Source organism: Phaenicophaeus curvirostris, chromosome 1 (assembly GCF_032191515.1).
Source record: "Phaenicophaeus curvirostris isolate KB17595 chromosome 1, BPBGC_Pcur_1.0, whole genome shotgun sequence".
Classification (NCBI taxonomy): domain Eukaryota; kingdom Metazoa; phylum Chordata; class Aves; order Cuculiformes; family Cuculidae; genus Phaenicophaeus; species Phaenicophaeus curvirostris.
The window spans coordinates 177188951-177209905 of record NC_091392.1 but is presented as its reverse complement, the minus strand read 5'-3'; the positions used below and the strand labels follow the sequence as shown (position 1 = coordinate 177209905).

Genomic DNA, 20955 nt, shown 5'->3' with positions numbered 1-20955 from the left:
GAAATCCCACATTGTAATCATAAGAAGATATACTGCAGTCCCCAGGCTTTCTGCTGATGGTAGTTGTCTGTATCATATTTTACGTTAGAAAGTAATGTTTCTTGAAATGCAACCTGGATATATTTTTCTTAGCAAAAGCATATACAGGTGAAATTATATATTTAGACCTATACTGCTGCGTCTTCTATATTTCTGTCTTGTGAGACCATCATGAAAGGGAAACAAGGATCTGGACATCTTTGAAAAAAATAATCCCTCCTGAAATGCACCCATCTTAAAAACGGACCAATCTTCCTTTATTCTCTCTTGGTTTTGGAGGAGAATAGAATGCAGTTAACTAAGAGCCTGGAACAATTGCAATGTTATCTTCCCTGCCATGGCAGTTCACACACAAATCTGAGAGGGAGAAAACAGAAATTTCAGTGTATTGCCAGTACATCTGTTATTTCCAGAAAGCAAAACCTTCTTACAAGGTTCTGTAAACAGTCAGAAGGGTGTTTCATGAGTAATTTGCCAGGTACGTGCAGTAATATTTGTTATGGCTGTTGACATATCCCAGTTATAATCTGTGGCAGTAAAGGCCAAATGTCAAGCTGAAGCAGTACACAGAGCCCGGGATCCTGGTCTGGTGTTAACAGAGACTTCAACAGCCGGGACTGCCAGAGGTGCTGTCACTGAGCTTTCATTTCTTTCAGCCCTGCAGTTAGGAAAAGATTGCTTCTTGCTTCTAATTTGCCCCCATTTTAATTTCCTCTTTATTGCTGCATGTAATGATATTTAATTCACATCTCCGTCTTAACAGAAGAGAAAATAATGTCCAATGGACAATTATAATTTCAGATATAGTCCTCTTCCAGGATGTTCCCAGACTCTTGGGACCTGATTAGTCCTGATGTGGAAAAAAAATCTTACTTAGGAGGTCTATTCAAGTAGAGAACATTTTGCAAACTGGAAATGCTAATCACACATTTTGTAGCTAACTTGATAAAGCTAATTTATTATTCCACTGTTTCTCTAAGTTGAGTAGCTTTCTGTGGAGCCTTTTGTATATAGTTTAGTTCAATCTTTTGATCAAAGATCTCATTTTGCTCAGTGCTGAGTTCAGTATACGTGGAGCTAATATAGTTATATAGCTTTACCCCTGTGTTAGGGGTGGGAATGTTAACATCCATGATATCCCTCTGCTGTCAATGGAGAAGGGGAGATTTTTTTTTTCACAGAAGCCTCATCTTAGAAGTACTCAGTAATCTTTAGATTACAGGAGTTTGGTAGTGTCCTTTGAAAGCTATCTGTCTTCCTTAGATGGAAGATATGTACTGTGACTAAATCCCACCCTTTTTAAAAGTGCCTTAGAATTATAGTCAAGAGTATCAGTCCTTTGAGTTCAGACCAAAGCAAGAGGTGGTTCGTGGTCACAGAAGCATCTTGAATGCCCAGGCTGCAATTGCATGATTAAGTCTTGATTCTCTTGAAGTCATTAATTAAATTCCCATCTGGTGAAAAAGCCAAGATTTCATCAAAAGACTTTTCAGATTACTTCATTATCACCAGGGCATAATGCAATGAATATATTTCACACAGTGAAACTGACTTCACCATGAGTTTTTTTACCAGCTTTTTGCTCTATTTGAGTTTTGTTGTTTGAACAAAGTAGTGACTTTGACCTCATACACCTGTCTGCCTCCACTTAGCATCTCCAGCAGCTTGGACACAATATTCTGTGGTGTTTATTCCAGACATGAAATCAATAATATTAAGTAGGGATGCATTTTTTCATTTGAATGCTTGAAGCTGTTATAAGATCATTTTGCAAGTTCAACCAAGCATCTTACATTTGATGTCAATTCTTCTTTTAATTTTTCCCCTCTGTATCTTCTTCTCAAGCACTATCGGATGATCTCTGAGGAGGATTATACCCAGGGTGAAATATTTCAACCCTATTACTAAATTGCTTTCTTTATGCTACACTGGAAGTGATGTTATTCCTTAATACACCCTAGCCTTCTCTTTTCACATAGTATGGTTAATCATTGATGATCTTTACCAGACACTTGTAAAGACAGCTCTTAAATGAGGTTCATTTCTGCACCAAGCCAGGGAAACATTTAAAAAGCTTATCCCCTTTAATTTTTGGAGAGTTCTCTACTTCTATCAAACTCATCAGAGTTCAGTTCTTGTGCTTCACTATGCACACATTTAATAGAAGCGCTGAGGGATACCTGCTGCGAATGTTCCATGCCAATGTACGTGTGAGTGCCTCACCTCAAGCTGAGTAAGATGAAAAGGGCCCTTGAACACAGAAACAGGAGAAGGAGCTTGAAGAATGTTCAAATGGTTCCAGTGGTTTGGAACTATAGGACAAAAATTGGTTGCCTTTACTGATGAGGATTCCAGGGGTTTGCTTATGCTTTTGCTTCACTTCCTTGTGAGTGCAGCAACCATTTCCTGGCTTGCCCACTTTTCAAAAGTCTTCTCTTTGCAAAAAAACCCCGCAGGCTTGTAACAAAAGATGTGCTCTATATGGCTGATGTTAAAGCAATTTAGGACTAAAGTTATAGACCAGAAAACCCCAGTGCAGGGCTTGTGTCTGTCAGGAAACTTGTGTTTCTATTCTATCTGAGTTTCCTGGCTTCATGGGGTTCATAAGCTGCGAACCTCAGATTCAGCAAGCTAACATGAGTCGGGCAATAGCTGTCTTAGCTTGGCTGGGGTCCTCTGCCTTGGAGAAGGCATTTCCAGAGTGCATGGAAGCAGGTAGGTCATCAGAAAGTGAGATGATAACAGCTGAGTGCATTTGGGGTTAAGGAAAGAGTGTTGGCAGCTTTTCCATACCCAAGAGCTCAAGGGTTATGTCCCTTGCAGGGGATGCCAGATGTTGGGGTTTGCTTCTATCCTCCACTTGAGAAGGTTCAAAATTGTATTTCCCATGAAAAGCACAAGCTACGTGCCCTTTCCAGCTCCTCTTTTGTATCTGCTCTCCTTTGAAAGACTGTATTAGGTCTACTACTTCATTTATCAAATGCAGTCAATTGTCTAAGAAGAGCAAGCAAGAGTAACAGTGCAGTTGAGGATGGCCCCTCAAGGAGAAAGAGCTGTGGGCTTTGGTTTCTCATCATGGGTGTGTATATTGGTAGAAGAAGGTGCAGGAATCCTGCACCATGACTGGAGTGAGGCGTAAAGCCCCCGGAGATTACAAAGACCCATTTACTGTCTGTAATCAGGTTATTCTGTTCTGGTGGGGCCAGGAGGTGAGGAGTAGCTGTGCTTTTTTCTACTCCCTGCTTTTTCCATTCCAGGCATTTATTTGTAAGCCTTCCATCACTCATTTCTTCTCATTTCCTTCAATTTAAAGCATGTGGGGTATGATAAATTTGAGCAGCTATGACCATTCACAGATCAGCAGCTTTCCTCCTTACCACAGTAGGCATGAGGAATGACCGCCTCATGGATTCAATACTGTGAGGCTTGAAAAATAACAGGCATTTAACTGGCTGTTTAGGAGCATGATATCAAAGATGCTGCCCAGCCTTCAGAAGTTCTGACAGACTGATAGATCAAGTCTCCTTGAATTTCCCCCTTTGCTGCCCCAGCCCTCATTCAGCACACTAGAAGACAGCAATAGAGTTTCATTACCATGGTGCAGGTCTCTCTGGTGGCTGAATCACAATCTCTGTGGTTTCAGCCATGACCTGACCCTATGGAGAGGGAACAACTACAACAGACCGAGGTATACTCTGACACAGACTGTACTACATGCAAAAGATATGGGCTGTAGCAGTAAACCCTTTGTTAATGTGCAGTAAGAAGTCACACCTCTTCCTTTGTCTCTAATTGAAAGTGTCAGGGTGGCAGCATAAATTGGCTTTTGATTGGAGTGAATTTCCATCATCTCGGGGAGGAGAAGAGAGAACTCTGAGACACAATGATAAAACCCATCTAGCCACCCACTCAGGAAATCACAAAAGTTTTTTGACATTAAATTTCATAGGAGCTCCACAGGGAGACAGTTCTTCAATGCCCAGAGCTACCTGACATTTTAATAATATCTGATCATAATGTGCAGCCTTTCATCCCAAAGCATTTTCCCACAGTATTTATACTGCACACATATACAGGAGTCACCCTGCCATTTCTAGTGAGGAATAACATTCAGCCTTATACATATGCAACTGCGAGCTTAACCCACACAGTGTACAAGGCAATTTGCCTTGTCAGAGCACTCAGGCTCCCCCGCAACCACCTGAAGGATGATGGGCTGCCTCTGCTTCAGCCTCAAGCTTGCTACTGCAGGGTGTTGAACACCACATTCGCACTCCCTGCAAGCTGGTAAAGCCATAGAATCATAGAATGGTTTGGGTCCTCCAAGGAACAGAGAGCAAAAAGTGACAGAAGCGAGAAAGGAACTTCAATATCCCTAGGAGACACTCTTCTTGGAAGAGGAGTGCATCATCCTAATCAAGCTCTAATCCAAAGGAATGATAGTTCCAAAATGTTTGCTTAAAATACTTCTCGTCTATTCAAATGTGGAGATTTCTGTGAATGTGGGGGTTGCCCTGGGGTTTTAGATACTAAAATTAATATATTTCAAATACAAATCCTTGCTGAAACCTATTCACACTCATAAAACATTTAAGGTACGTTTTCATCCTCCCCAATTACTTCATTATATTTCAACAAAGACATTTGCAGAACAATTATACACATTCTAGAAGGGAAACAAGTTGCTTTTTTTCCTCTCTTTAGCTTTTTTTTTAGACATCTGTCATTTCTGAAGAAATTGCTAGAGCAGTATTTGTGTTAAAGACCATCAGAAAGGGCTTTCAGAAGTTCTCAGTCTCAAGTAAACATGAAGTATCCCTCCCTACAGTGACTTCAACAGAGCTTTTGGGCAGGCAGTACTTTAATTCAGCTGCAGTTCCCTAACAGAAAGTATGCAAAATGACAATTACCTTTTCCCTTGCAAAACAACCACCTTCACATCACATGAAACATCTGTGTTAAGTCATCAGGAACCTACACATAAATCCACCTTTAAAAAATGAAGCAACCTGATCATACTTTTAAAAATAAGAATGAAGTAGCTTTCATATTAGTCATCTCTATTTTGCATATATACATTCCCATAAAACAGATGTGCTCAAATACAATCAGAACAATGCAAAGAGGTAGTTTCAATAAGAAAAACATTTTCAGATTATTACTAGTTGCCTAAACTCAGCAGGTGAAAGTTATAATAGTAAAAGCTTTGTAATGAAAAAGTTAAAAGCATCTCTCTGGCAAATGGATCGGAAAAAATAGGATGTCAAGAGCACCATAATACAATTGATCTTCACTCCTGAAAACATTTCTATCATGTTGGATAAATCAGACAAACTAATCTTGGATGCATAGAGGTTCATTTGAAGTGCTTCATTTGCAAGGTCTTATATTCACTGTTCTAATATTTGTTCATCATTGTTCCCATAATTTTAATGCCAGATAATTTTTCAACCTGGTTGTTAACTGTTTATTTGTTAATACCTGTGCACTCTTAAATTTTCAGTTCTGGTAAATCTTATATTAGTGCACTTTAAACGTAAATTTCTATATTAGTGTACTTTAAAAGTAATTGCAATGTGCTGTGGCTGACAAAACCAACACTGTTTTCTTGCATAGCGCAAAATAAGTTAACAAGTTTAGGCTTGATCTGAATGAAAAGGTGACGCATGGTGTGTATCATTTTTAATGGTAGACCAGGCACAAGCAAAAGCTGTTATAACATTCATCAGCAGTGTAGCATATGGAAAATATATATTTCTGCATCACTAGATAGATAGTAGAAGGAAAAGGATCCTCTGAGACCCTGGAAAAAACACTGAAAACCAAGGGGGGTTTTTACTGGATTGGTGACCTGATACTAACACTCAAAGTAGCAGAGGCTGCTGGTGAGAGCTCTGGTTTTGGGCAGATGACTCGATGCCTCATTCCTTGCCTTATTTATTTTATATGTGATGCAATGTTGTAATTTGATACAGTAAACTGAGCTATCCCAGTATACATAGAAAGGGACAAGAAAACTCTCTACATATAGATAGTGTGTCAGCAAGACCACCTAACTTAATATCATCCACTTTACTGAAATCAGCTCTTAGGCCGTGAGGAACCAGGACCATGTAAAATATAATATTTCTATGAAGTAGTTAATTTTCTAGCACAAGATCAATTCATTTGCAGTAACAAAAGATTATGATTATTTGATTATTAATCAAAGATTATGAGCAATTTACTAGTCATTAAAGTATTTTTAAGGGAGTAGTCACCAGACAGTGAGAAACAGTCACTGTAAGAGTATATACTGAAAGAAGAGCTGTATTAAACACACAATGTTCCTGGAAAATTTGAGTTACTTTCGGAGTGGTCTTTCTAGCAGCAGCACACCAGACACACAGCCCTTTGACCCCTGGTCCTACTCCAGCTGCTACACTCAGACGCCCTCACGCACTCCTATGCATGCGGAACAGAGTCTATCACCCAGGAAAAGGGTTAGAAATTGAGTTTAATTAATGTAATGCACTCATCAGCGCATGACATGGTCAAACAAGTATATTGACCAGCAACCTGTTACATGTGATCAGTCCTTTTTATCCCTTTCCCAAACAACCATGATCACTCCCTTTTCCTGCCTTCTGTTTCCCTGTTAAGGATCTTCAACTAAGTCTTGTACAATCCCAAGATCTCTTCCCCTATATCCCATAACAAGTCCCATACCCCTATAGGGAGTAGTCTCCTCAGAGTGTAAGGGTATCTAAAGAGCATTTCCATCAACTGGTCTCGATTATTGTCACACTCGATCCCTAGGGCTGACGCTGTCCTGTGTCAGCCCTGGGAGGAACTATCAGGGGACTCTCTTTTCTCTGATTAGGTTATCAGACTTTACCCATCTGTAATGGTACCTCTGTCTTTCTTTATGCTTGTGGAGGTAAGACTTTAATCACAAGTATCAAGAGGAAGGAGCAAGTGATGGTGGCTGGTAAATCCCTTCTGCAAAGGATGGAGGCACCCATCTGTTGATAAGACATCCTACATGTTGTTTGATGAGGGTGCAGAACTGCAAAGAAACTGTTAAGCCTTATCCAGCCATTGTACTATATTCCCCTTGTTGCCCATCCATGCACTCTGACCCTACAGCTGATTCTGCTTTGAGTAGGAGATTGGACTAGAGGCCTCTGAAAGTCATCTGAGTAATTTCGCTATTCTGTGATCATCAGAATTACGATCACTGTCTGTCGGTGTACTCATACATTGCCACATTTGCAAGGAAATTTAATTTAAGTTAAATTTAAATAAGCTCTTTCATTGTAGTTTAGCTTAACTTGGATTGAATAATTTGGTATTCACCATGGATAAAAACATAGACAAGGACAGTTGCCCATTCTCAACTGACAACCATGTTAAGCTGTCAGAAGTTGTCCTGTCGCTCAACCTTGCACGTCCCCATAACTTCAGCATGCCTGATTCAATGTGCATTGAAATTATTGCAAACTATCCATTCACTTGATTGGAAATTGTATTAGGCTCCATTCAGGTTAAAACAATCAAACTGAATCTTCAGATATGGGTCTGAAGTGCATTTAAAGAAAGACCAGCAAAGCAAACACAACTATACCAGACTTTAAGAGAACCCTAGCTAAATTAAAATATATTTGAAACATGCCGTGATCATGTCACAGGCCAGTTTCTACCCGTATTTGCAATAAAATCAACTATCAAATTATCAAATATTTGGATTACGCAGAGAGTGGAGGGTGTATTTCAGCTCTTTGGATATTTGTCATTTACATGCTGATGACATGCCAGTTGTCTTCAATGTTACATATTAAATCCCATATTCTGCCTTTCAAGCAAAGTCATGAACAATGGGTGATGTGGAACTGCACTCTGGCAGCTCTGTGTCAGTGCTGGTGTCACTGTTCTGCCTGTGGAAATGAACAGTCCATTTGAGGAAATTGTTATTGTGCTTTCCTCTGTTTTATTCAGCAAGTTCTCCTGAAAGTTTTCCAGAATGACTCTGCCTGTCTTTATCTCCCTGGTTCAAAAGCAGGGAACCTCAAATCAAACTGCTGGTCCAAAAGGGCGTCTGCAGAATCAGGATTTGTCAAGTCCATAAGGGAAATTTGTGTCTTTTCATCATCCGCTGAAGGATGAATGTGTCATTTGCAGGGAAAAACTCCGAGCTGGCAATGTTGAGAGCATCGCACAGAATGGTTGCATTCATGCTGAGCAGCTCTGGAACTGTCATCATCAAATCAGGCCTCCATTTTCTCCAATACCCAACATTATTTGTGAATAATGAATAGGGCCATGTCCCCAATGATCTGCAGGTGTGATTTAACCTGGATTAAGCTTTCCACCTACTGTTTTTATTTCTTGCAAGGTCATTTTGCATCTAATAAGTAATGCGTTTGCACATGCTCAGCTGTGTTCTTGATCTTTAATGCAGTAACTGACAGATGGTAGCAAAATATTCCTTTTGTAATGAAACCTGCTGAAGGAGACAGCTTATGGTCTCAGAAAATATAATTTGCCAAGTAAAGGATAGTCTCCAGGAAAGAAAGGGAATACTGTAATGTAGTACATATTAAGTAATTTTCCTCAGGCATATGGTGATCAGTAGCTTTTTCCTCATGTCAGAGTGGTGACCTAACTGTTTGTTTCCAACAAGCTATTTCCTCATTCACCTTTGTGGTCTTATAAGTCTTGTTTCTGTAAGTTGGCAGAAGTAGTGCCTCTAAAAATGTGCAAATTAACAGTATGAGCATTTCATAGGTACCGGATTTGTATCTGCAGTGTGTAGTCAGATACTTAAGGTTTTCACTCACACTATAATTTGCCTGGTTTCTAGGTGAATTTCACACTCATCTTTTAGACTCAGTTATGCCCATTTCTCTTAAATCACTATTAATTCCTAGCAGCCTCGCTACTGAATCTTTTATGTGACCATGCATATCATGGATTTTCTCATGGCCTGTGCAAGCTTATTTTGGCAGCTGATTACATCAGAGTTACCTAATTTATCATCTCCTGTGAGGCAGGCAGTTTTGAAATACAGAAACCTCCTCTTTTCAAACCTTCAAGAACCTACAACCTTCTTCTAAAGCCAATTGTTTGCTGAGTATCTTTGCCACTCTTTAGTTTCCTCAGACTCTCCAATAACCCTCTTATCCTCTGTACCAACACAGCTAAGGAAGACTTGATGTGACTTTCTTTAGCATCCATTTACACTGTTCTATAAATCATACAAAACGTTCCGCACAGGCTGAAATCTAGGCATTAAATGAGAATCCATCTGTTTGTTGCTCCCAATGGGAATATAGTTTCTTTCTCTGCATCGCTGCTCAACAAAACTTCTAATTCCATCTGCAACTGTTGTGTTTGGGGCCTGTTATATCAAATATACATCTCTTTGCTCTGCCCTGCTCACAAATTCTTGGTTTTAGACTGCTTTTCTAAGTCTGATGGAGTCAAAAGTTACACCTTAACCTATACAAGCTCTGGTGGCATATGCTGCTCTGCTCTTATGCTGCAGCATCACAAAATCTGTCATCCCACTCTGTTTTTCTGATCTCTAACCCCCTTGTCATGACTGACCTTGTGGAGAAATTAATGCAAACACCTCTCTTATCTCTGCTTCTTGAATGGACTTTCTTTTGCTGTTCTTGGATGTCATGGCCAGCAGTAGATGAGTATTTGCATTAGCCTTTGGCTCTATCCAGAGGGTAATCAACAGTACTGGACAACTTAGAGCACACCCCTGCTGCTATAATGTGCCCTGTGCATTACAACACTACAGGAGTGTTAGTGTCAAGGTGATGTACCTGCCAGAGTGCTCAGGCATACCATTATTTTAAGATGGAATCACTGCAATTCTTAACCTGCAAACTCCCTCCTACGTAGGTGTCTAAATCTGTGCAATGTTTCCCTTTGCAGCTAGTGAGGAATATAAAACAGGAACCTCTAAGGTCCAGTTCATTTCAAACTAAAGCAGATAACTAAAACACATGACAAAAAAAAAAATATTTCTACTGACTATAAAGGCAGCAAAGGCTGGCTAGCTTACATGTACACAATTACACATAGATCTCTGGCCAGGAGACATGCCTAATTTAGCCACTACAATTGCAGCAAACCACAGGTTACTCAATGCATCTCAATCATCCTTTACTGTCTGTTAAGGTCTGTCAGAGTCCTTTGTTGCTGGGGTCTAAGGATACACGTTTGCACCTATGTCATACAAATCCACATAGAGGTTCTTAGCTAACACGTGGCAATTTATTCCTCTTCACAACACAAGGGAGCATTTGAACCCATGATTCATCTGAGCCATCAGACACTGCGTATCAGGCAGCTGCTCCTTGGAGCCATCCTATAAACAGCACAGACTACATCACTGGGTTTGGGGTTTGTTTGTTTTTTAATTGAGAATGAGGCAGTGCCTGACTCTTTTTACCAATCTCAGTGAAGCCTTTAGTCATCTATAAAAGGCATATTTGACGTATTTTGGAGTTCTTACCTTGTTTTAGCATGGATTATTCACACCTTCAGAAATGCCCTAGAGCAACCCAAGCCCAGTTTCTCTCTTTTATTGCCAAAAACGCTTGCCAAGAATTCTGGAGCAAGGTACCACCCCGAGTGCATGTTCTTCACATCATTACACCAAATACTGCAAATTCACTGCCCTGTCTCATGCAACCTCCAGCTGCTTACCTTGACTTCCCCAACCAGAACAAGAGCACCATTTCTGCACAGTCCCACCTCACACCACCATATCTCCGGCCCCATGCTCTCTGCCTCCAAGGTTTTGCATGGAACTGCTGAGCATTTCACAGAGCAGATGCAGCAATGTGAGTCACTGCCTCACCAAGGAATGAGTTACTGCGCATCAGTTGCTCCATGGAAACAGCCCATATCCATGGTTGAATATTGTGCAATGCACTTTGAGGCCACTTACATGCTTCTGAAATAGAAACAATTTGTTAACTTCACATATACCCAAGAGAAGAGCAATCTGTGTCACAAAAGTGCCTGAGTACTTCTGAGGGAGCATCTAACATGTGATGCTTGTCTGACATTTGGATGGTTCAGGCCACCTGGTTGCAGAAGAAGGAGGAGCCTTGACTTGTTTGCCCATAAGACTGGCTCTCTTTCAGTCCTCCAAACAAGATAACCATATGAAAACTGCCTGTTAGGAATAGTCCCTGCAACATGCTGACCCCCAAAATGTGCCTGGGAATTGTTTGGGATAGGTGCCAACATTGTGCCAGGCATTGGTTGAAAGGTATAACAGAGTAGATGATTGTGCTCTAGTAGCTAGAAACATTGCTAGTGATTGTTGAATTTACTCTTATAGCTGTAGCTGAATGTTTCCATCCATGTTCCCTAGAGGCAGTCTTTGTTTACAGCTTTAATAGCTAGAAAATGTGACTTTTCTGACCATTGCCACACTTTATGGCACATCTTTCAAGCTGTTATAATTAAGAAGCACTAACAAGAAAGTTATTACTTCCTCCACAAACGAAATTTCTTTTCTTGGCAGCTCCTGGTATAAATGTTTTTGAGAAAGTATCTTAATATTCTGCAAACAATTCAATTATTTAGAATTGTCTTGTCTTTAGATGTGAATTAAAGTAATGACCTTTTTATAGAGTTGAAAGGAAGCAGACAGGTTTAATTGAAGTAAATGAAATCTACATGACCACCTGTTTCATTTTTTAAACTTTATAGGAAATCAATGTATTGACTGTAGCATTGGTCAACCAAGACAGAGAAAAAAATGCAGAGAAACGAAGCCCGGGTCTAAAATCAGAGAAAGAGGCACTATTAATAGGTAAGATAACCCCAAAGAAAATTTTGAGAACAAATGCCTTTTTAAAAGTTTTTGGGTTGCATATGTGGTTACATGCATCTTTGTGCTAATAAATTTTTTTAAAAAGATAGTTTTTCAGTTTTCATCTGTATTCATAATGGCTTTTTGTAAGAGAAATCCTAAAATACAACTGAATTTTTCCTTTCTGAAAAATTCTTCAGAGTTTAATGGAAGAGTTTCCAGTATAAAGAAAATTGTAGGATCTGCATTTAAACTTGCAGCATGAATATACGAAGACTTAATTTACGTCAAGATTTAGTGGGCTATAATTGTATAGCTTGTTATCTGATTATTACACAAAATGTTGGAGAAGGGGATGGAAATAATATTAGGAAACTACTAAGCAAAAAAATACGTATACTGGATCTACTAAACAAGCCAGATTTATGATTTTGACATTAGGTGTGGGAATTAGCAATATGAATATTTACAAAGAATACCACAAGGACTTTCATACCCTTTACCTAGAAAAGAATCTTTAAAATAAACTCTTTAAGAGTGCCTCAAAGCTAGAGTTTATAGGCAGTGGGCCAGATAATTGGTACATAGCATTCAGCCACACAGGAATGCTGGCTGTACCCATGCTACCCTTGGAGGAAAGGTGCCACATTTATAGCCTTGAATGTTTTGCATTTGGATTCAGTGGGGCAGGTTTTCATGGAGCCTAATGGCCCATGGTCCAAAGCACTCCCTCCAGCATGTTTGTCATGCACGGGAGCACTGACCTAAAAGACCAGGTTTCATTTCTTTGGTTTGGTCTTCTCACAAAATCAGCAGTATCCAGGTAGGTGATAGCTCCAAAACTACCTTCATGTGTTTAAATGCAACTCATTTGCATCTGCTAAGCACCAGGAAAGTTGCTGGTTTACTGCTGGGGCATGGAAACAGTTGAGACTAGAAAGCTCATTTAAAAGTGAAGAATGTATTTAAATGTTTAAAAGGCTTAGGACAAACTTCCTGTGACTTCCTGTGAGATGTGGAGCAGCGGGATGTACAGAAACATATGAATTGATCTGATTTTGCTTGTTATAACACATTTTGGAACTTTAGATTGTAATGGACAGTATTGTATCTGTTCAAAGATACCTCCTGTGAGAAAGGTACTAAGGATGGCATTTAAAGAACATAATAAAAAACTTTTTTTCTAGGTCACTCATTATTTGACTGAAACAAGTGGTGGCAGTGTCCCCAAGTGGATTCCATCCATTAGCTGTCCATTGACACACTCAGCTACACAGTATAATCTTAGTCCATTATTGATCATAAACTGCTCACAACTGGCTCATTGTTAGAGTTCAAAGGCAAAGAATTATTCGAGATGGATTTCATGTTATCTCTTCCTCTGAGGTGTATTCAGATGTGGCAAGGCAAGAATGGGCCCTTCCTCCATCCGCTCACTAAATCTGTCTATATTTTAGAAAGGTCAATATTGTCTTAGAGGAAAAGAGCAAAAATGAAAAAAATGCTTAAAAGTTATCATGGAAGTCCAGTACATAACTACAAAATATTTTCAGATGTCTTTTTATTCGCATTATATAAAAAACCTAGCTTTGAACATCCTGAACTGAAAAGGCTTGGGAACACACATAACAAATGCAATGCCACTGGTAAAATGTGATTTGAATACAAATTTTATTTCCAATCAAACCATGCAAGTGTGATGGTCTTGGTTTTTGCTTCAAGAGCTCTTGCATGTGTGTTTATGGGCACATAGCACTAAGAAGGCAACTGCTGCTAGGACATGCCATAGTGTAAAATTAAATACACACCCCTCCCTTTGCATGGTCAGTAGTTTGTTAATGCTATGGAAGAATGAGGGGGGGGGAAGTGTTCTTTGCAAAGCTAGTCTAAAATGAGTTAAATTTTACTTATCGTCTTCAACCATGGCCAGTATTTGGGGGAAAGTGAAATCCAAGATTATCCTAATTCATTTAGCATCAATAAAGCAGTATGGCCTGAAGTACACAACATACAGTGACCCATTTTTGTCATTTGTAAGTATTTTTAATCCTGGTGTTTATGCTTTAAATATAAGGAACTTCCCCTAGGGTGGTTCAGCTAAGAAACCCATCCAAACAGACTTGAAAATATTTACTCTGATTCTTACAGTTCATCTCTCTCTAAACAGTAAGTAGCACACATGCCATTTTGTATTTTCACTGTTTGTTTAGAAGAGGAGAAATTGGATGGTGCTTTTAAGAGAGATTCTGATGCCCCAAATATTGTTTTCTCTGGTCATCATTATTAGATTGTCACTTGATTTTCTAGACTTGATCTCTAGAGTTAGATTCTGATTCCTCCTAAGCCACTTTTATTCCCATACCTTTTGCAACTATCCTGTAAATAACAATGAAGACAGACAGAACTGGATCTGTTCTAAGAGAAAGTAAATATGTCATAAAGGATTTGTGTTTTCTTCAGCAGCAGTTAGGAATAATATGGATTAAACACTTTTCATAACCAGCATCAGCGTAATTACTAGAAAAATTTGAGGGAGTGAGGTTTCTGACAAAATTGTATGGAACGTTTTCACAACAGAGCATCCAGTGAAGGGTAAAAAAGCAATAATTTTACCATTACAATATCCACAATTTTATATTGGTAAATCAAGCATAAAATTGGTAGTTGAAATGCTTCCAGCAAGTCTTTGTTTAGAAATTCCTTTATTCATCAGTATATTATCTTGGTCACTTACTTACTAACTGCTGTCATTCCTGAAGATGAGCTATTGTGTTTACCATGTTATTATGACTGTATTAAAAATGTTCCATTCTGTTATGTTTATTGGGTTGTGTAAGAAAAATAAGAATCATAATTCATACTGAAAAACCTGTAACAACAGACCATTCAGAATTGTTTTACTTATTTTAATGATATATTGTCTGAGGTAATTTCAATACTTCATGTGCATTTGTTTTTAATACAGGTATCATATCCACATTTCTTCACGTCCACCCTTTTGGAGCCAATATAGAATATCTTTGGTCATATATGCAGCAGTTGGACTCTAGGGTAAAAAATTTTAATCAAAATCTGTTTTCGCTATAGAAATATTGTATTATTCTTTACTGCAGGTTAAACTCTTTGTGCGGTTCCATTAAAAAGATAATGGGATATGGGGCTTGGGGGTTTTCAGTCTTTATTCATTCCCAAATTACAGTGCACTTACTTGTGTTGAGGTCTTTGCCTTGTGCTATTTAGCTATCCTTGTGACAAAGGAGAGAAGAGCTTTAAATGGCAGAGACTAGCAGCTGATTTTATGATACCTTATCGTGAAATACAGCTACGGAGAAAGAAAGCAGAACAAGAGGCAGGTGCAGCCATAGCCATTAAAATGTGCAGAGTTGTAGGAGGTGATTCATTATTCTTCCAAAACTTGTTTGTCATGGATCACGCTGAACATGAACTTTCATGAACACATGAATGGACCATGAAATATGCCCTCCATCTCCACATGGAAGTGGAGAGGGCCTCATAAAGGCATTGCATAACCCTATTGCTAAATTTAGAGAAAGCATGGCCAACACAAAACTGAGGCAAACACACTACAGTTTGCAAAGTGTATTTTAATGCATCAGTTCATACAGTCCGTAGTCAATACATACCTGTAGGATAAGATTGTTTACTTACGTTTAAATATCAACACTTGGATAAGATTAAATCAAGCCTGAAAAGTGCTTATTCCTCTCTACAGAAAATTACACAAGTCAAGGGTGAGAAACTCAGCTGTGAAATAGCTACCTTTGATCAGGTGAATGCTACTTTAAGTGGTAAACAGTAGGTCTGCAGGATACTAGACTGCATGAGATACTTAGCAGTTGCAGAGGTAATCCTGTGGTTAGCCACAGCTCTGATCCACATCCGCCAATACTTCCACTGGACATGGAGATGATGCAACATGAAGTTAGCATGCACCTCTGGTGGGCACCTGCACTCACTCCTTCTGTGGCCCTTATTGATCCTGGTAACAGTTTGTTCCTGAACAATTCCTGCAGCTGTGGCACCCATAGCAAAGGTCACCTTCCAGGTGCTGTGATGGGCTATTTTGACGGGCTGCTTTATGATCTTGGAGGATCCTTCCTCTATTTCTATGAAAAAAACCTTATAGCTAAAAGCAGAGGAGATTCTGAGCTAGAAGCCCACTGGAAATAAGACAGGTCTCTGGAGAAGTGGGGAAGGATGATGAAGTTCTTAGGCACTGTCTTCAGGCCATGATAGCTCCAATCAAGTCCTTCCTTAACACACAGAATTGGGCTACATTGCACCTGCTTTCTCCCTCACTGGCCCCTCCAGCTCTGTATCTCTTGAGTGAAAACAGCAATTATTTAAAACATCAGCTCCTTGGCCTCCAGCCCTGCTACTCATTGCTTCTTTCCACCAAGCTCTTCAGCTTTCTCCCCTTTGACTGCTGCAGTCCCTCCCTGTGCATGTCTGTGTGCTGTCCTTGAATTTCTGCACATAAGAGTAACCTGTTGGCATGTGGGAGATTGTCAGGGTCCAACTGTTAAGTCACAGCCTTCATGGAAGGAGCATTGTCTCCTCTCTCCAAGGTGCCACCACACCAGCAGCTACCACTCAACTACCTGCTGCATAATAAACATAAGACAAAATTTGACCTCACTGGCTTACTTTGGAAATAACTGCTTGTAGCAACAAATTACTTTTTAATAGCGTGATCCAGAGATGCAATCTCAGAGATTAATTTCAATTACTTTCCATGGTCAGCCTGTCATTCCTCACCTGAATAGGAATGATAAGGTCAGCATACCCGTGCAGGCTGAGGGCTTAGTGTAGAGCACAGATACATTACCCAGAGGTAACCAGCTATCCATTACTGCCACGAGAGTATGTAAAATATGGACCTGATTACTTTGGGGCTTTAGGCTGCTTCCAACACTGATTTTTGGTGCCACCTTTAACAAATCATTTAATCTTTCTGCTTCACTAACCTCTTCAGGAAAACAAGAGGTGATGTTTTATTGCCTCCCTTGGGTGGAATGAGGTATAATTAGCATAATTTATATTTGTACGCTATTTTAAAAAATAAAGCTTTTCACCATGGAAGGTTCCTACTAATACGAATACACAGGAATGTCATCATTGCCAGAGAAGTCTATTATGGAAATACCTGTGGATAACTTTAGACTTCTTTACCCTTCCTTTCATGACCATCACTTTAGAACAGCAGTAGGATAAACCAGTTCATTTTCCATGTCTGTTAAATTCTTTACTTCCTTACTTATTATACCAGAAAGTTTGCTTTTGTGAAAGTATTTTCTGCAATGAGAGTAACTTTCCCATTTGGAGGGTGATCAGTTATTAAGGTTTCAAGACCATAAAAGCATCATGAGCAATGCTGAATCAGGAGCTTCACTGCCCAGTTATCTGGGGCTACTGAACTGGGACAAACTGGGAGAAGATGGCTCCACATATAGTCAGACCTAAGTAACAAAAGTGAGCCAATTAAAAATAAAGGCCATGTGCTTGTTAGGGGTTTTTTGAAGAGAAAAACTGATGGATCTGGGAGGAGGAGTCTAGAGTTTGTGTAATGAGAAGGAAGAATAGAATCCCATTTGCTTCTTCCTCCTCACAAATGTACCTGCAACCAAAGTTCTTAGATGGAATTTGTACAATACTGTGGCAGTAGCCTTGACATAGCAATTGTCATTCTTTTACAGTAGGACGCTGCTTGCAAAAGCAGAATCATTCCTGCAAGGAATCTGCATTTGCTTTGGAGTCTGGAAATTAATGTCAGACTAAGGTTAAAAAAAAAGTAAAAATAATAATGGTTGGTTGTTTTAATCTGCCTTGGATTCCTCCCTCATTCCTCCCTTATTTCTGTTCTCCATATTTCCTCTTTCCAACTTACAGGACAGGTTTCTCACTTTAATTTTACCTTTCTTTCTCAGATCTCTGCAAATGAGATAGAAATGCTTTTGATGAGACTGCCACGCATGTTTAAACAAGAATTCACTGGTGTAGGAGCAACACTGGAAAAGAGGTGGAAGTTTTGTGCCTTTGAAGGAATTAAAACTGTCTGACTATGACTAGTAATGAAGCTATGCATAAGAAGAATTCCTAGAGCATGGCAGGGTTACAAAGTATTAAAGTAAGAAATTTAGGTTTGGGCACATAGTAGTATGTTTTCAAAGTTATCCAAGCCTAATTTTTAGTTACATTTGTGACGTTCTCTTGTGAGTGGAAATGTAGTTGTGCACCAGTTCCTAAAATAAAATAAAATCAAAAAAAAAGGTTTCAAAATGTGACAGATCTGTTTCCTATGAAAACTGAAGAAAGATACCACAGTCATAATGATTTCAAAATATTACATGTCCTACATCTAAGAAAAGCTCATTGAGCAACTAGTTAAGGAGAAAGATTGCCCAGTTATGGTCGCTAAGCTACAGCGATGTATATGTACTATGTAGTAGAACTCATTAATTTTCGTTATTGAAGGTTCTTTCTGTTTAGTAAGAAAAAAAAGTAATTTTACAGTGAGGAAAAGCATACCAAAAGAAAACTTGAAGATGTGTCTGAAGTTATTGTACTTTGTAAATTAAGTTATATGCTGTACCAGGGATTTTTGCCTTATTGAAAGAGGCCTGAAAATGTGATTGGAGTCCTCAAGAATGCTTTATCAAGAATATTATTTTTCTAATGTAACTATTCTCCATTATAAGTTCTTTTAACATGGATTGCATATCAATTTTCATAAACATGTAAATAAGGAGGAAACCAGTGTTACTGTATTGTATTTGGTATGCAACATTCAGGTTTATGCATCAAATTAAATATTCAGTTGCATTACTGTTACAAATTTTATAGCAGATATATTAATTTTTATCAATAAATATGACTTCTACCATATTGTTTGCACAAGGTTTTCTTCTGATGTTTTTGCGTTCTTATTAATCCAACAACAGTCTCTTGGCACTTATCGTTCTCCTACCCAAACTATTAATTGTAGATAACTCCATTAAATTAATTAGGATTCAGAAAAGAACTTGAAATATTAGCTAAAATTAAAATATTTAAAGATATTGCTAGAGTAAGCTTTGTTTAGCTGAATGGATTTAATTTGTTTTTCAGACAAGCAGCCAGGTTAAAAAATTAACACCTTCAAATGTTTCATTTTCAGTGTTGCGCTGGGTGGTTATGATGCATCCAATTAGTTACTCCTTCTAACTCCTAGCTAATGCTTCTGGCCTTTGGCCAGGCAAGGAAAGGAATAACTCATTTTTGGTGGTGTCCTTTAAGTAGGGACATAGATGTAAATTATTATTTAGGATTTACTGTCAAACGCACAGCACTCCAGCATGCCTGTAGGAGCCAGTGAAAGCTGAAGGGTGTGTATCAGCCACACCAGAAGATTATAAAAAGGAATCACTCCTCCCAGAACCCTGCTTTAAACTGCATCAGTGCAGCAGCTATCATGTTGCTAAATAAGAAACAGCATCTCTATCCAAGTCACACTTCTGTATAGGCAGAGGAGCTGGCCACAAGAGAGACAGCCATATAAACTGGTGCATCAACAGCAGGAACCATGGCAAATTGCAACAGGTGCGGGGAGTATCCAGATACGTGTAAGAGTGATGTTTCACTCAGGTTCTTCAATAAACAGCAATTAGTGTCAAATACAATTAGTCAAGAAGGAACTCTCCTCTCCTACATGGCTGTTAGTGATTACTACTTTAGGAGCTATTCCTCTTCTGGCACCTATCTGAAATATAGAGATACTAAACGAAATGCTAATTGTGTACAAAAGGGAAAAAGAGAGAGGCTTAGTAGGTCTGTTATGGGAGAAAATTATGCTTTCAGTCAGTACTCACAAAAATTGTTTTAAAGAAGATGCATCTCTATTATGGTTGCTACAAAACCTGTGTTAAGATTCTTAGGTTACTCAGGTGAAACTATTAATTATATACCAGTTATGCTAATAAAAATTAGCTAGTTTAATCTAAATAGCAACTCTTTATTTTCTTGTGATCATACAGGTTTATGAATAATTCAGGTAAAAAAAATGTGTTAGGTCTGACAGCTCTTATTTAAGTACTGTAACATAAATGTGTATGGATGACAGGCTGGGGAAAAGAGATGTGAGAAAACTTTCACCTCAGCTTTCTTCATGTCATACTTATTCATTATATTCTGTGCTCCCTTTTCTCTAGTATCCTCCTTTTTTTTTCACTTTAGCTTGTCTCTTCTCCCACAAAACATCTAAAACTGACAGGACCTTGTACCTAATCATCATATTTGCTATGTGTGTGTTTTCTCATCCTGGATTTTTCTTGTCTGTCTAGACCACAAGTGCTTTAGGAGAGGAGCTTTTTAGTCCTTGTGTAGTATCAGCAAAACACGAACTTCCTTTGCTGGTCTTTAGATACCACCATAGAAGATCTAAACTTTAAGTATAAATAGAATGGCATCTTGCAATATTGTAATATATCAGCTGAGACCTTGAAACTTGTAGAAATCCTCATGAGGATCAGGCTGAGCCCCAGAACTCTCTTTAACACTCTGTGCTTATTGGCTTTGGGAGAAACTCTGTCACTTAGCTGCTGAAACGTCCTTGTGATGACCTCTGGGGGATCCAGCTGGAGGTCCTGAAGTGGTACAACGGGATGAATATTAAGGAAGACATCTCTTGCTATTAATCAATATATGTTATTTATATATGAAGAAAACATTTAAGTTCTTCAAGACAATTTTAATTCTGATGATGCACCTTTAGCCAACCTCTCTGAGGTTATGTCAGTCATACTGGTACCATCATAGCCCAGAAAGACATATGCGTATTCCATTTGAAGCATATACCTGGAGGACATCTGCAAACCCCTGGAGCCTTGGCTGTGAGTGGCAGTGCTCTTCTTAGCACTGTTGGGCATTGCAGCAAAGCAACTTGTGAAAATAGCATGAGATGATGCCACATAATTATAGTAAATGATGGAAAAGACTAGCTTTTCTCCATATCACTATCCTGATGAGTAGAACAGAGGCTTGGTCAGCTGCCCTCCTCCCAAAAGAGAAAGATATTGAGGTGACCAAGTGGTACT

The 20955-nt window shown here is 39.0% G+C and overlaps 1 protein-coding gene across 7 annotated transcripts in view; it reads left to right on the top strand.

The window, feature by feature from the left end:
- Positions 1 to 18758, top strand: part of ENOX1 (ecto-NOX disulfide-thiol exchanger 1) — a 297335-nt gene extending 278577 nt beyond the window's left edge. For all 7 annotated transcript variants that reach the window (XM_069880861.1, XM_069880902.1, XM_069880891.1 and 4 more), the window contains 3 exons: positions 11761 to 11863; positions 14829 to 14914; positions 17812 to 18758. In XM_069880861.1, coding sequence (XP_069736962.1) covers positions 11761 to 11863; positions 14829 to 14914; positions 17812 to 17943 — 321 coding nt within the window. In that variant the 3' untranslated portion in view covers positions 17944 to 18758. The remainder of the gene's footprint in view (positions 1 to 11760; positions 11864 to 14828; positions 14915 to 17811) is intronic.
- The last annotated feature ends 2197 nt before the right edge of the window (positions 18759 to 20955 follow it).